At 45.1% G+C, this 15,801-nt stretch overlaps 1 protein-coding gene and 1 long non-coding RNA gene across 4 annotated transcripts in view; one reads left to right on the top strand and one right to left on the bottom strand.

The window, feature by feature from the left end:
• The window catches only part of GAS6 (growth arrest specific 6), a 40,581-nt gene extending 39,413 nt beyond the window's left edge, over positions 1-1,168 (bottom strand). Inside the window, exons 1-2 of the mRNA XM_048077915.2 lie at positions 953-1,168; positions 657-823 (exon numbers count right to left, since the gene is read on the bottom strand). Coding sequence (XP_047933872.2) covers positions 657-823; positions 953-1,022 — 237 coding nt within the window. The 5' untranslated portion in view covers positions 1,023-1,168. The remainder of the gene's footprint in view (positions 1-656; positions 824-952) is intronic.
• On the top strand, positions 764-15,344 carry LOC125184521 (uncharacterized). 3 transcript variants are annotated; one of them, XR_010827023.1, is made up of 4 exons: positions 791-876; positions 2,059-2,089; positions 5,881-5,985; positions 7,797-15,344. It is a non-coding gene; the product is annotated as an uncharacterized lncRNA (long non-coding RNA). The 3 variants fall into 3 exon arrangements; XR_010827022.1 differs by lacking the exon at positions 791-876 and adding an exon at positions 1,240-1,521; XR_007168661.2 differs by lacking the exon at positions 2,059-2,089 and having other exon boundaries at positions 764-876.
• The last annotated feature ends 457 nt before the right edge of the window (positions 15,345-15,801 follow it).

The following is a 15,801-nucleotide window of genomic DNA, read 5'->3' as shown; positions in this document are numbered from 1 at the left end:
TACAAACACGCGCACACGCGCTCCCTCCGTCCTGTCATCTCCCGGAGGCGCCGCACCACCAGCAGGAAAGCCCTGCACAGCATCGGGATTCCGTCTGAGCCCCATGGAAAACCACTTGTCCCTGCTACATCAGTGCTGGGTCACCTCTGCAAGGAGAATATGAGACTCGAGGCAGGGCGGAGAGGGGGCGAAGGGTAACTGGGTGAGCGAGCTGAGCTTCGTAAAGCAACTCGGCGGCATCCATGCACCATCCACAGTGGCGGTGAGCTGCAGGAAGAGCAAAGAAGCTGGCTCTTGGTGCAGGTGTAACTGCGGCTCTACAGCCAGCACCCCCAGCCTGGGGTGCACAGCAGCACCGCATCCCCGTACACGTGCTCCCCTGCTTCTGTGGTGACAGCTCCTGAACCCGCCGCCCCCCAAACCCGCTAACCGAGCTGAACGTGACCCGGGGGGCTGCCATACTTCCTCCGAGACACCTCTGCTCGGGCATACTGCCTCGTGAAGGCATCGGCTGGGCTTCCGACCCGCCTGGGACGGCAGGGGGAGGAGAGCAGGGTGGCGAGGCGCCCAGGCCGGGGGGCTGCAGCGGTCTCACCTGGCTGCTTTCTACCAGGGGTCTCTTGCGGGGTCTCTTGCCCCGCGTGTCCCCACCTTACCGTCTCGGGGTCGTTCTCGAAGACCTCCCGAGCCTCCTCCTTGCTGCAGTGCTCCTCCACGCACTCCCTCTCCAGGTGCCCTTGCTTGGTCTCCTCGAAGATCTGGTAGGCTCGCCGCTGCCTCTGCCGCAGGAACTGGGCAGCCTCGGGGGCGCGCAGCAGCACGGCTGAGCCGGCGGCAGGAGGACGAGGAGGAGGAGGAGGAAGAAGGGAGGCAGCGGTGAGCAGCCTTGCGGCACCGGGAGGGGGTCGTCCCCGCGTCCCCGCGTCCCCAGCCCCCCTGCGGGGGTACTCACTCTGCGAGGAGTCCGCCGCCAGCAGGACGAGCAGCAGGGCGGCACCCAAGGGCGCCGCGGGCTGCGCCATGGCGGCGGCCGGGGCCGGGGCCGGGGCCGGGGCCGGTGGCGGAGCGGAGCGGCTCGGAGCGGCTCGGGGCGGGCGCTGCTGTGGGATCGCGGAGCCTGCCGAGCCCAGCAGGGAGCCGCTCGCCCATCCTACCCAATCGCTCCCCGAGCCGCCGAGCCGCGGGACACCCCCGTCCCCTCCCTCCCTCCCTCCCTCCCTCCCTCCTCCCCTCCTCTCTCCTCCCCTCCACAAAGGTGGAAGGCAGCGCCGGGGCCGGGTCGGCTCTGCCTGAGATGAGAAACGTGTGTTCCCCCAAGCCTTCCCGGTGTATTTTCTTCACGGTTAAACACGGGGTTTACAGTAGGGTTTTAGGACGGCCGCGTGAGGTGAGGGGCGGGGAGGCGCTGCACCGCTGCGCCACACGCCGCTCTGCCAGCCCCTCACACCCCGCACGGCCTGTGACGGGGGCTTGGAGGGTCAGAGCTCGGGGCTGCACCCGGAGACCCCCGGAGCTGCAGTGGTAATGGTTTTAGTCTAAAAAATTCGGTTTAGGTTAGATATAAGGAAGAAATTCTAGAGCGTGGTGAGGCGCTGGCACAGGCTGCCCAGAGAAGCTGTGGCTGCCCCATCCCTGGAGGTGTTCAAGGCCAGGCTGGATGGGACTTTGGGCAACCTGGGCTGGTGGGAGGTGTCCCTGCCCACGGCAGGGGGGTGGAATTAAATGATCTTTAAGGTCCCTTCCAACCCAAGCCGTTCTATGGTTTTATGATTCTATGATTCCATGAAATTTTCCAACGTAATTTTAGTATTTTGGTATATCTAATAGACACTTTGTGTCTCCACAACAATTTGTGGCATATAGAATATAACTAACATAAACAATATATTTACATTACATATAGTTGAAGTAAATTAAATAGAAACACAAGCGGCAGCCTACTAGCTCAAAGGAAGCATCCCTAGGCTGGTGTCCTCTGCCTGGCAATGGCCAAGTGCTGACATGTGAGAGATACAAAATATAAACCAGCACTGAGTGCTCTTTTCTTTCTGTTTTCAGCATCTGAAGGGCAGAGGAGGAGCTCCCTTGGGTAAAAATTGTGGTCACTGTCATGCTGACAAATGTACTTCTCCATCAATTTGTCAAATAGCTTTTGGATCCGTTTGTACTTCTGGCCTCTAGGAGCGGCAGCAAGGTCCCAGATGTACGCAAAGTCTAGACAGGAGCTTATTCCCACCAATTTTAAATCCAGTGCCTAATAATTCCATAGGGTACCTTGAATTTCTGTCTTCTAAGAGTGAATTATCATGTCCTTTTTGTCTTCATTGTGTCACCTGATAGACTTCTGTTGTATGCTCTCTGAACCATCTCCTTTCCTAAGCGGTAGAGCTTTGGTCTGTTTGGGACATAGTTCCCAAAACACTGGCATTGCTGAAAGCAGCAGTCCCACTAGCTGCATGCTCCTGTCCTCTTGCCACATCTGCTTCATGTGCTGGCATGCAGCAAACCTGATCAGAGCAACCCAGCAACGATATTTAATTCTAATTCAGATCAGCTGCCACAGTCCTGCCCTCCACCTCCCTCGATTGTGTGTCCCCCTGTCCATGTCCAGCCATGGGGCTGTGCCTCTTCATTTCACTCACATGGCAGGAACTCTCCAACCCTTTTTAGTGTGTGTATATTTTCTGCCAGGTTGCTGTGCTGAATCATCTCAGGGAAAGGGCAAAGAAATGAATGATGAAGAGTGCCACTGCAGCAGTAAGTACATAGGTTGCTGCAGGACTGCAGCCTGTACTTCTCATGCTGAGTCAGCATTCCCCATCTTTGTTTTCATCTTTCTTCTTCTCTTTTCCACTTATATTTCTCTTCAGATGAAGTGGACAAACCTACATGCAAGATGCAAAACTACATTCAAGATTTACTGTATTTAAGCAATGTCACTGTGCTGCTTTTGTCTCTGTTTTTTTTCCTTACTATTTCAATGGGTTCCTTTTTACCTCCAGACCTGTTATTTTCAAAGAGCTATGAACAAAAGGTCTGAGACCTCTTTCCTGAGTGGAGATGCTGTTTTGCCATGGATACATACGGTGAGGGTTGCCTTCTGTGGGAGCATCACTTTGCATGTACATATATTACTTTTCATTTGTCTTTTATCACCCTGCCACTTTAAAAGTGCTATCAAGCGATAGTGCCAAGCTAATCTAACAGCTACTTGCTACCAAAACAGGTCATCCCACTCTTCCTTCCCTCTACACTTCTCCCCCATCCCTGGATGCACAGTTTTCTGCCCACCCTTTGTAAGGTTTTGTCACTGATGTGACCTTCTCTCAGCAAACCAACTCAGCTCACTAAGCCAGCAGAAAAGTCTTCCTTTTTCTAAGAGTCTTTCACAATTCTTGATTGCCAGCTTAAGCTCAACTGTTCAGAGGAATTTTGTGTGATCTGCAAACTGTCATCATGGCGTTGAACTTCTCCATAAAGTTTCTGAATATGTTAAGCAGCAGAGATTTTTGTGGGTTCTGGAAACTGCTTTATATTGTGTAATCTAATCGTGACTTTCCTTTCTTTTAGTCAGTTTTTTATCCTTTTATTCATAAGAACACACTTTGAGATCCTATGGTGAAAGACCAGGTCAAAAGCTTTTTGAAAACTCAGGTATATAATATTATCAGAATCATCCTTCTCCACACAAAGAAGTCACTCCTTGAACCTCTAATGGATTTGAAAAACATGATTTCCTCCTTGACGTGTAATGCTGATTCTTCTCCAACATGTCATTGAGGCTATCAATCCTGCTCTTTATTATAGTTTCCAGTAAGTTGCTTGGCGCAGACCTCAAAAACTGACTTGGACGTGCCCTGAGGTCCTTCTAACAGTCACATTTTCCACCTTCCATTCTTCTGGCACTGTGGGATTTAAGGCAGATTTAAGCAGTGAGTTACACAAAGCAAAGCTTCGTTTTCTTCAGGATTCACAGGTTAATGCCATCTGATCTCAGCTACTGCCACGAGGTCTCAGGGAATGTAAAAGTCAGGATAGAAAAATACTGCAGAAAATACTTAAAGAACATTACAGGAACTGCTTGTACTCTCAGCACATGATCATTTTCGACCCCCTCTTAACTTTCAAGTAGTGTTATCTTGGCACAGAGATTTCCAGATGTAAATCTGAACTTGTAGGGTTAGATTCTATGGATTACTGGCACTGCTAATAAGAAATATGCTCCAAATATCACAGACTTAATATATCACTTGAGAAAAGTGATAAAAAAATGCCACAAGAAGGTGTTTGAGAGAAGAGGTTAGAGAGAAGTCATTGCTATGGAGTGCAGCAAAATTAGTTATAAACAAGAAAAGTTCCTGCAACTTCCTTCCTTCCTTCCTTCCTTGTTCCTTCCCTCCTTCCTTCCCTCCTTCCGCAAGTAGGAGGGGTAAAAGGATGTGAGATTACATGAGAATATTTTGATTGATCCTGATTACATCAGAATATTTTAAAGCATAGATGGCTGTGGAAGACAACATGCTTAACCCCTGTGAGGGTAGGAAAGCTGTTTCCAGGATCCTTCCCCCGACTGCCCTGCAGGCTGCGCACATGCCCGTGCGCTCAGCACATGAAGATCTGGGGAGCTGCTGCCTAGCAAGCCTGACGCCAGGAAATTAACTGGAGTTTTCAAGGATGGGAAGCTCTGAACTGCCATCTCCTCCGGGTCTGCCTTGGTTCCAGCTCAATGGGATTTCCCTTCGTTAGAGGTCAGAATTGTGACTGAAAATGGCGTAAGGCACCAGCAAACCCACATGCTAACCTAGGCAGTGGCACTCCCTCTACTGCAAGCGAGGAGCTGTGCAAACTCCCAGGTACGATGCACCACCGTCCTGCACTGGCCATCCCTCGGACTAAATGGCACCAAGCAAAAGCAGCGAGTCTCCTGCCCCAAGCTGAAGAAGAGGTTACAGATAAGGAGGAGAAACTGCAGGAGGTCCTTGCGTAACTCAGTCTGCTTTTCACTTCTCTATAAAGAATAGCTTTGCTTTCCTCCGTTTTGGGAAAATCTCTCTTGGACCCCCCTGGGATCCAGCCATTAGACTGGGGAGTTAACTGCTTTGGTGAGGAAGCCCAGTTCCTTTACCACACACCTGCCTTTGCACATGCGTTACCCATTTAAGGACAGCCCCAGAGGATCCTGAGGCAACTGCTGATGCAGAAGAGCTGGGCTTTTAGCACAGCGCTTGATTTCCTTTTAAAAAGTAGAGCTTGAAACATGTCAGCTGCACTTAATGTCTGGGTGGGAAATGAATCAAAGCAAACCAAAAGTGTGAAGTGTTTGTCCTATCAAGAAGAGCAGGCTGAAAGAGTTAAAAAAAAAAATAGGATGCGAGCCTTCTAAGGAGATTTCAAGGCTCTCAGCATAACAACGGGGGGTCGTGCAGCTCCACTGAAAGGTTGTACTAATGCGTGAGTGAAACCTTATTCACAGATACAGTTTGGTGTAGAATGAGGACAGGGATGAAAAAAGATCTGTCAGAAAGCTGAGAAACTTGAACTGAAAGCTATTAGAAGAACCCATGGTTTCATTCAGGCTTTTCTCAGATCCCTGGATAAACATGAAAAATTGCTCCCCTCTCCCCTCTTCCAAATATAAATCCTTGCTGGAACCACACAGCCATGTGCGTTTGTTTAGATTAAGCTCATGTTTTTGAGGGAGGATGTGAAATTTCACGAAGAGATCTCTAATAATGTTAATGGCATAAATGCCTCTTATCCAGCATGTTTGAATTAAACATTTCCTAATAAAAACAAACACAGAAAAAGACCCTTTATACCATTTAACTCTTCTGAGCAAATAGTGTGTGTTAATTTTCAAAATATACTTAATTTTGCTAGAGGAGGAAATGGATGAGAAGACTAAACAAATACAGGCTCAAGAGAAAGAAAAGCACTTGGATAAAGAAATGGAGCTGGATGCACAGAGGAAGATATGAGAGAAAGGTTAGTTATCTTTCACACATAATTTACTCAAACTGAACTTCGTATCAGACCCCATAGCTGGCATCTCTCTTCAAAAAGGGGTCCAAGACACGTTTTCTGAGAGTGGGGCATTGTGCTGGAGGGTCTGGGGAGGAGAAGAGAAAGGCTCCTCCTGCCAGCCCTTGTCATGCCCAGACATCCACATATATGTTGGACTGAATGACCACAAGAGTAAGTCTTGCAAGGGATCAGCTCCTCCTCAGGGCCACCGCTTTGCCTGCTGAGTGCTCCTCTGCAGCTGAGATAACTGAATCTCGCGTTGAAGCATTGCGCCAACGCAAAAGGAGATGTTTTCTCTCTTCCCTGGCGTCACCGTCCCTGGGGGTGTGCAAGGAAAGGTTGGAAGTGGTGCTTAGGAACATGGTTTAGTGGGTGACATTGGTGGTAGGGGGATGGTTGGACCAGATAATCTTAGAGCTCGTTTCCAACCTTAATTATTCTGATTCTCATCCCTGTGGATAGGATAACTGTGTGCTGGGTTAACAGCTTGGGGCATCCCAGTGTAGACATATGGAGCCCATTTCTGACTTAACGGTGAAGACAAGAGACAAGCCAGAATCCCAAAGCAGACTCTCTGAACATGAAGGAACTTTTGAGTGACACAAGGTATTTCATCAACAGTGTGAGTGGATGTGATTTGTCTTTCGTTAGGCCAGCTGTATATTAAGGTATTATGGCCCTTAGGGGGTTTTCTTCGTGGTTTCTATTCTTATGCATTCCACTTGAGCTTGTTTTCTAGGGGATTTTAATTGATTGAATAAAGCCTGAAATAAATACAAATAAATTCAGTGGTGACATAAGGAGCCAAAGAATGTTGTGGCCAAATAGTAAGAACAAATACAAGCCCGTACAGCATGTTATGCCCTACAAAATACCAGCAGGGATAAGAGGAGCACTAGCTGGTGAATGGACGTGCGGAGAGATAAAGTGAGTGTGAGCTGTCCCTGAAGCAGCAGGGAGTGTACTGATATTTCCACTACTGCCTTTGAAATGGGCTTCTTATCAGAAGAGCACGATGTATTCTTTATCGTGCTCATTAACGCAGAGCAATGAGGACGCAACTTAAAAACTGCTTGTTGATGGAAAAAAGTTGGCTTATTGGAAGTCACTGGCTAAACTCCCAGCTGTAACACGATGCAAAGGGATGGTGAGCGAGGAAGCCATGGTTGGTTTTCACGGGACGTGGCTCTGGCAAATGCTCGGAGCCCTCTCACATTGTTTACCAGGGTAACAGTTCATCACGGGCAAAGTAAGGAGAAACGGTTCAACTTTTTGCCACAATCAACATTTCTCCTATGGATGGGTTTTATTTTAAGCTGGTTAAAAAGCTGGTAAGTCATCGGTACACTCCTATGCTGATCCATGCTGTAGCGCTTTGTTTTTGTCACTCACCTTTTTCCTATTAGCAGCAGGAAATACCTATCCCCTTGTTGAAGCCAAGTGTGTCCATTCTTGATTTGTCCCTAATGAAAAGGCAAACAAAAGGGGTAACATAAATGAAATTCCATAAATGTAGAGTCTTCAACAGAAGTAAGTTGCTACTTGCTATATTACATACCCACACACCCCTGCCATCCTGTTTGTATGGATTCAGTGGCTAAAAATATATTTACTAAATATGATGAAGAAGGCATTTTGCCCTCTGGACTAAATCTTTATTATTTTGTGTTCAAAGGACACAGGTATTTGCAGCAGAGTTGCAGCAGGTTCACATTGCAAAATACAACAGGGCTTTCTGTAATCTTTTATCGATTAGCTACTTGTTCCAGCAGGGTTTGTCGGTGTGATGCTGCAACCTTTGGCAAGTGTGAAGGATGGGGAAAAGGTAGCGGTGGAAGGGAGGGGACCAGAGCAGGACAAGCCATAGATGTGACCGAGAAACTGAAGAGTCGTTCTCTGAAAGTACATGCAAAGATATGTGTAAAAATACATTTATAAATAGAAAAATAAATACTTGAAAATAATTTAAAAAAATTAAATTTGAATGGAGGATAGAGTATCCAATGTGCTGACTTCTGTTTTTTTAATAACAACAAAATGAGGATTTCTACAGGCTAAGTAAAGCAAGAGTTCTGAGCTTAATTCTAAAATAGGTGGTGTTTTGTTTTGTTCTGTTTTGTTTTGTTTTGTTTCTGGAAGGGAAATTCTAGCTGTCCAGGTTGGGAGGAAGTAAGAAGTGAATCAGGCCTTCTAACAGCAACATGGAAGTGGAAGCTGGGCCAGAGTTATCACGCTGCAAGCCTGCCATCAATGGGGAAAGTGTTTTCCAGATGTCATGTTGTTGGTCAGCCTGACTGCTGTGAAATTCCCATCTCCCAAAACTGGATGAAAGGGGAACACTTTAAAAAAAAAATTAAAAAAAAAAACAAAAAACGCTAAAAAGAAGGTCTGAGGTATACAGAAGGGCTTACATGGCCCTGGAACAAAAGGTGGTATTGATGTGGGCTTTGGTGTGGGAGTCAGGCTGACAAAGAGCTTCTCATGGAGCTTGTGTGAACTGTGTCTGAGGGTGCTGGCAACAGAAAGGAAAGATGATCCTTTTTTGCTTAAGTTCAAAATGTCATTGTTCAGTAACATATTATTTAAAGCAGAAAATTACAGAGGAAGAGACCTAGGTGAAGTGTTGCTTCGCTTCTCAGTTATAGATTGCTCCAAAAGATATGGTAATGTGAGAGTACACTGCAAATGAAAGCTTGTTTTGAGCCTGTGGTCTGCTACTGTTGTCAAATACCAAAACTTTCTAGCATTGGCACTTGAAATAAGCATGAAATATACATCAAGAAAGCGCAGCGTTTCATTCCTGTGCAAGCTGGTCTTCACTTAAACATATTGAGCCAGTCTTGCCTATAACAAAGCTTTGTGTTCTAGGAAGATAGTGATATGGTAAAGAGAGAAAACAGCAGGCATACACAAAAATAATAGAAAAAAGTCCACATCTCCATCCATAACTATGCATGATATGCATGTATACGTATGTCCATATCCTCAAACACATTGCCATGTCCCAGCATCCAACAAACATGAATCACTTAAGCTTCTTACAATACTGCTCTGAGACAGGAAAGCATTATTCCTGTTTACAGACCAGAAAGCTGAAGCCTGGAGGTGAGGAAGTTCAGACGTAAAACCCAGGAAGAGCTGGATTTGGCTTTATTTTCTTAAGTGCAAGGTTTACAATACCATCTTTTCTTTCCAGTGTTTGACTTCATCTCCAAATTTCTGTGGCAAAGAGAGAAGAAGAATAGGTAGGATAGCATACAAACAAAAAGAGAGAATTATTCTTTTCCTTTGAGAGATTTTCCTTATGTTAGACTGTATCAGCCCAATTTAAGTTAAAAACGGAGGTGTGATTGTTCAGAAAGCAATGTGGTTTTGATACCACCGACTCCAGCTGGGTCTGCAAGGGAAAGGGACGGTGAGGCTGCAGCGCGTGGGCAGGGCACCCGGCAGGGAACAGGGAACCTGGTGTGTTAGATTTTGCTCAGCATTTTATCCGCTCACTGTGCGATATGAACACGTTCCCTGTACCTCGTGTATAGGACCGGGTACTGGACTTTGCTGCAGATTCTGCCCTCGATTTCCTGATAAATGGCTTGTATGGACTCTCCCCAAGCGAAACGCAGCCACCCAGTTAGCTGGTGGGTTCCCTTTGTCTGTCATCACTTTGCTTTCAGTCGTGGTTTGGCACCCGCTGCACCGCAAAAAGGCATGACTTGCATGAAATTATAGCTGGCTTCTACATTGTTTAACCAGAAATTCAAATTCTAAGTCCCAGAAATTACACACTGGTTATAGCTAAGAAAAAAATTTTCAAGTATCCCATTAAGGAGTCAGTGTTAAACAGAAATCTGCTGACTGTGTTGGTCTGTTACAAGTGAAAACACCCCAATATCTGAAAAAAAAAAAATCCTTCCGTCATTATCTGGTTAGAAAATTAGCTTTACCTTTTCTTACTAAAGTTTTCCAGTTAAAAGTTTTTATTATCATTAGGTGTGTATTTTTTAACATTGTGCCCTAGAAATATTTTTATTGCATAAATGATTTTATATAGGGAGGAAGAGAATGGAGAGATGGGTGGGAAAAGAAACCAAGAAATAAATCCAGACTATTTAAGACTTTCAGTTTGTACATAAGGTGTAAGGATGATCTTTGCAGCGTGGTGAGCAGATGTCCTCCCTCTAGGTGTGCTCCCTTCTTTCTCCGCTGTGTTGAACCTGAAGTGTTTATCGCATCGGTGTTGTGCACCTTCTGATTGTGGCAGATAAGCAGATTGCAAAGGCTCTTTTTTTCTGGAAAGGCAAAAAAGTAACGCGAATGACATTCACTGTGATTTTTTGATATGTGCAGCTTGATGCTTACCAGGCCAATTGTGCATGAGGGGAAGAAATGGTAGGGTAGTTCTCCTTGTCTTAGATAGACTTTAACTAGAAAAACTGTGAAACTCTTTGTGTTACTGTCAAACGTAACCAGGGCCTTCACATTTCCAGAAGTAAAGTGGGTTCTCCGGCCAAATTAAAGAAAATGGAGAAGTGCCAAAGCAAACATTTTTGTCCAGCTTTGCTTATCTGATGTTACCAGCGTGTAGTGATACTTTATCGTAGCGAGTTATTTCCTCTGTTAAACATAGAAGCAGGAGCAAGTATGGATAAACAATGCATGCAACCAAACCCCAAACATTTAACTATTTTTGCTTACCGTGGTGGGGAGCGGGGGCGGGAGGAGGAGATAAAATTAAGCCTTCCTCAGAAAGCCTAGCTAATGCTTTCTGTGCTGGAATTTCCTAAAGCAGAGAAGAAGGCACAAGGTGCAGAGCGAGTGGCTGCCTGGCAGCCAAAGGCTCTCACGCAAGGTTTGTTGCAAAACATGGGCACAGGGCTGGGCTGGTGGCTCAGGGAGACACATCTCCAGCTCCTGGCCTGGGAAATGCGTGTGCGAGGAAGCAATCATCTCACCTGTCTTCAGACACGTCTGGAGCAGATGTTTACGTCTGATCCGCTCACCCCTGGCTTGCTTTATGGCAAGCAGAGGGATGTAGACACCTTCAGGGGTGCAGTGTGCCTGAGGTGTTTCAGATGTCTGCTGTGGGATGAAATGATTCATGCCCTGAATACACAATCATCAGCTGAGAAGAGATTACTCCAAGGTGGATGTCTGTGTTGCACACATCAGTATTTCATCAGAGGAGCCCTCAGGTCGGCACAAGGACTCCTCGTGGCAGTTCCCATCAGCTGTCATCTTTGGCCACTGGGAGCTGTGAGGCTTTGTCCACCAGAGTGGCAAAGGGAGGGGTGGAAACCAGAAGACTTCCTTCCTACAAATAAAGTCCTCAAAGCAAAAGCATAAAGCTGTACTGTGCCACGAGGAGTGGCAAGGATTATCTCCCCAGATACCTGCTGCAGTCTCACAGTTATCCTTCCACCCTTGAATCCTAAAAATGGATAGTTGAGGTATCTAGATAATTCTGGTGCACACCAGGCCAGGAGCAAAACAGCACCTACAGAAATACTTAGAAGAGAAGGGATACGGTGCAGTAACCAAACATACCAGTAGTGCAGTGACCATTATATATAACCTTTAAAGCAGAAGTACCACCGTAATCCAGTCTTCAGCATAACAGCTTTGCTCTGGCTCGGTTTGTTAGGAGCATAAAATTTTATTGCTGCAAAGATAGTATACAAAGAGCCAAAAGCGTTTTCCAAGACGAAGAGGTGAAATAGCTCTGGGTGGCCCAGACAGTTTTACTGATGTAACGCCCCATTATCTCCGTGAGGAGCAGATCCAAGTGCCCTTAACAGGTGAGGATGGTGCATTATGTGGGATTATGAAAGAAAAGCTTTGGCTGAATATCCAGAACAGGGCATGGGTTGTGAAATGTGAAAGAGTAATGAAGGCTCAGCTGCCTTCAGGGCTGTCTCTGGTAAGGCCGTGGCAGAACCCTGCCGCCCATCTTCCTGCCCAGAGACTGAGCTGTGACCCGAGGTGTCACTTCATCACAGATTATCCCTAAGGGGCCTTGTTTGCACATAAAAATGTGCTTTGGCATGTGAAGTCCCAGCTCCTGCCTACCCATTTCAGTGATGCTGGGTAAGGTGAGACACAGCCCCTTCCAATAGCATATACTGATTCATAAGCTATCACGTTCGTTGGCATGGCAGGAAAAAGATGTGTTTGCTAACCCTTACGCACATCAAATGTGCCGATGGCGATACAGTGTTCTGCAGAAGGTTCCGAGGGACCTCAAGGCTGAAGAGAGGGTGGTAGAGTCATCTCATTCACTGCCAGCAGTCCCTGGACATCACCCAAAATCACCTGTGGATCCTCAAGTCCAGTTCAGTTGGAAATGGGAATTAGCAAAAGAAGCACTTGCAGACATCTGTGTGTGTGGAACCTGAAAAGCAACATACAGAAGACTGTATCTTGGTAGCCTACATGTAAGTCTAAAGGAACACTATACTATATATAACTATATACCTATATACTATACTATATATAACAATATATATATATAAGCTTTTATATGTTTACCAGCATACGTATAAGAGTCACAGTTTAAATTCATGACCTTGAAAGTCAAGAGGCATTGATTCTGAATGAGATCAATCACTGATGAGTCTCTGGTAGGAAGCAGTGCTTTGCATTTCATTACATTGTCCCACAGTGGTACGAAGTTATATTTTGTTGGGCTTTCTGAACTAGGCCCAGTCCAGAAAAGCACACACAAGTGTGTATTACTTTAGGCATGCCAAAAGTCCTTTGTGAATTTAGCCAAGCTGCTTATGGTCTTTCATGGTGTGGAGCCGTAAGTCTAGATTCCCAGATCCAGATCCTAAATAAGAACATGGAATTTCAATGCCTTTCTGGCATTAAAGCTCTTGGTTGACTCCTGGATATTTTCTTGTAAACAACCCTCAAAACCTAAAATTAAAAAAGAAAGTAACCAAAAAAAAACCCAACTGTGAATCTAAATGCTGTCTAATGAGCTTACAGTCTAAACCAAACACTCTTATCAAGAATGTAAAGTATGGTGAAATCTGCAGAAAGTGCCTATGTTACTAAGAGTCTTAAAACTCATTCAGAAACGATCTCAGCAATATAAGGCCAGGCTGGATGGGGCTTTGGGCAGCCTGGTCTGGTGGGAGGTGTCCCTGCCCATGGCAGGGGGGTGGAACTAGCCAATCTTTAAGGTCCCTTCCAAACTAAACTATTCTGTGAATCTATGTATGAATATAAAAGCTTAGTCTAAGCAATCTCTACTTCTCTTTCAGGGGATTTCTTTAGTTAACATACAGAATTCAGGTTGGAAAAAGCTCTTGCAGTGTAAAAGGCTCCAAGTCTCACAGAAATTTGTTAGTGTGCAGTAGGCTGTGATGGGACTCATCTCAGTAGGACAAGGTAGGATAAACAGTATGTGGATATCCAGCTGCATAATCATTTTCCTAGTGTGCTTGTTGGCATGTCCATGTCACATCTAAAACTGAGTCTTATGAACACGAGCAGTTCTGTGAGCAGAACCAAAATAAAATTAAACCAAACAAACCAACAGGCAGATTGCATTGCACAGAAGTTGCTCGCTGTTTCAGTGGGGACATGGCAATTGAACCCACACTGAAACAGCTCCTCCCAGCTTGCCAGGCTCCACCTGCTAGATATAGCATCCAGAAAGACGCTGTGGAAAGAGCAGGAATGGAAGCTTGCGTCAGGCAGTGGTGGCCACGGCATCTGCAGTGGAGCATCGAGCACAAGCAAGTCTGCTGACTCCTGCAGTTCAGAGCTGACACGGAGATAGGAGGTGGGCATGGAGAATACTCCTCTTCAGACATCTTTTGCTTTTGACACAGTCAACCTTAGTAAGGTGTTTCACGGATGCAGTTATAACGCCAGCAGGCCAGCACTGCTGTGCCCAGCATCACATCTGCTCTCACCCATTGGCATAATGCTGACAGGGGTGAGAGCAGTAGGAAACCTAAATGCTTTTGTTTCTTCATCTGTGGGAAATCTACAACTGGAATCAAAGGGTTTGCAGTGAGGAAAATAATTAAAAATAATAATAATAAAAAAGCCCAGGGGAAGCTGACCGGTTTGAAAGACTTCAGCTTCGTTTACATCCACTCCTTTTTCCTTTTTCCTCATTATCTGGGACTTTGAGAGTAGTGTGGCACAGACACATCTTAAAGCGGAAAGGCTGGGACACGCATGGAAACGTACACGCTGAATCAGATTCCAGTATCAAATCAAGATATTCTTACAAACAGCAATAATAGTGTGCTCGGGGTTGCTGTTATTTGTAGGCTCAAGACCTATGCAGCGTATCTTGACTCAAAAGACCTTGTGGCTGCCTGCCACTGCAGATGGGACCGACTGAAGTTTTCAGCAAACCCTGTTTATATTTACACATTCCTGTCTGGTTGAAAATTGCTTCTTTTGTTTTTGTGGGTCCTTTTTGTTTTGTCTTTGTGACTGCAGAGTATTTGAAAAACAAAACAAAATAACCTGAAATGTCAGTTATATCTGCAGAAGACAACAGTGACCGCCTAGGATTACTCGAAGCACTCTCTTTCCTGCAAAGAATGATAAATTTGTATCTGTTTTTTATGGAGGGGAAATCCTCAAGTCCTCCAGGAAACTCTCTACTGTTTAGGCAATTTTTGTTGTTGTTGAGGGAAACAGTAGAGTTTGGGGCATTGCTAAAATGTGTTTGTGTCTTCATAGTCTCCTGAACATCTGTATGCAACGAGTGATTTCCCAACTCTTCCTTCCATCACAGACACAAAAACCTTTCCTACAAGGCTTTACATTGGTATGGAAGTTGTGTGACAGTGTCATGGTCAAATAGCAAGGTTTTGAAGCCGTTTTATTTTTCAGACAGCATATAGCAAGCATCTCTTTTCAGTTGCCTCTATGACAGAGATCAGGGACCTCTGAGTAGTCATGAAGTTCAGATCTATCTTTTCATTTTGAGCAGCTAATTTTTCTTTTGACTTCTTGTTTTTAAAGTTGACTTGCTATCCAAAAAAAATGAAGTGACAGAAACATGTACTTCTCCCATTATAAAAAAAAAAAATCCAGTAACAAAGAACATCTAAAAGAGATAAATGTGTTTCTACTAAACCTATGACAATTAGTTATGCCAGCAAAATTGAGGTAATTTCTTCATTGTTGGGTTCTCCTCTGTCTGACAGCCTTTCCACTGTTATTCCATCAAAGCCAACAGAAATAATCAGGCTCAGAACACACAAATCAAGGTCTTTCTGACATTCTCACAATGCAAGCAAAGATCTGAAATTGAAATATATTTCAACCCTTTGTTGAAAACAAATGTACCTTAACACAAAGCTTTCAGCTTCTGCCTTCTTTACAAGGAACATTATTTTCATCCTTACTTAATTCTCTCTTGAAAGTTGTTTTACTGTGCTGTCTCCCCTCTTCCTCTTATCCATCTGCAATATGCAAAATGTACTTCCCTTTCCCCTTCTGCCTCTGTTTTACTTTCTTTTCTCTCACAGTGGGTGACTCAGGAGAAAATGAGGAGTGTGTCGTCTGTTCTGCAGAAGAGACATGTACAGGCCAGCATATTCTACTATTTTTCATAACAGCTTGACAATATTGAATCATTGCATCTTACAAGCCACTAGAAGTTGCAAACCTAACCGTGAAACTTCACATTCCCCTTACTGAATTATTTTTTCAAACTGTAATATTCATTTATCAAGATCTTTTTGAATTTCAATCCTGTTCACCAAAGTGCTTGCTCTCCTGCCTGGTCTACAAAATTGGAAT

This window comes from Anser cygnoides, chromosome 1 (assembly GCF_040182565.1).
Source record: "Anser cygnoides isolate HZ-2024a breed goose chromosome 1, Taihu_goose_T2T_genome, whole genome shotgun sequence".
Taxonomy (NCBI): Eukaryota; Metazoa; Chordata; class Aves; order Anseriformes; family Anatidae; genus Anser; species Anser cygnoides.
This window is presented reverse-complemented; position numbering and strand designations above follow the sequence as displayed.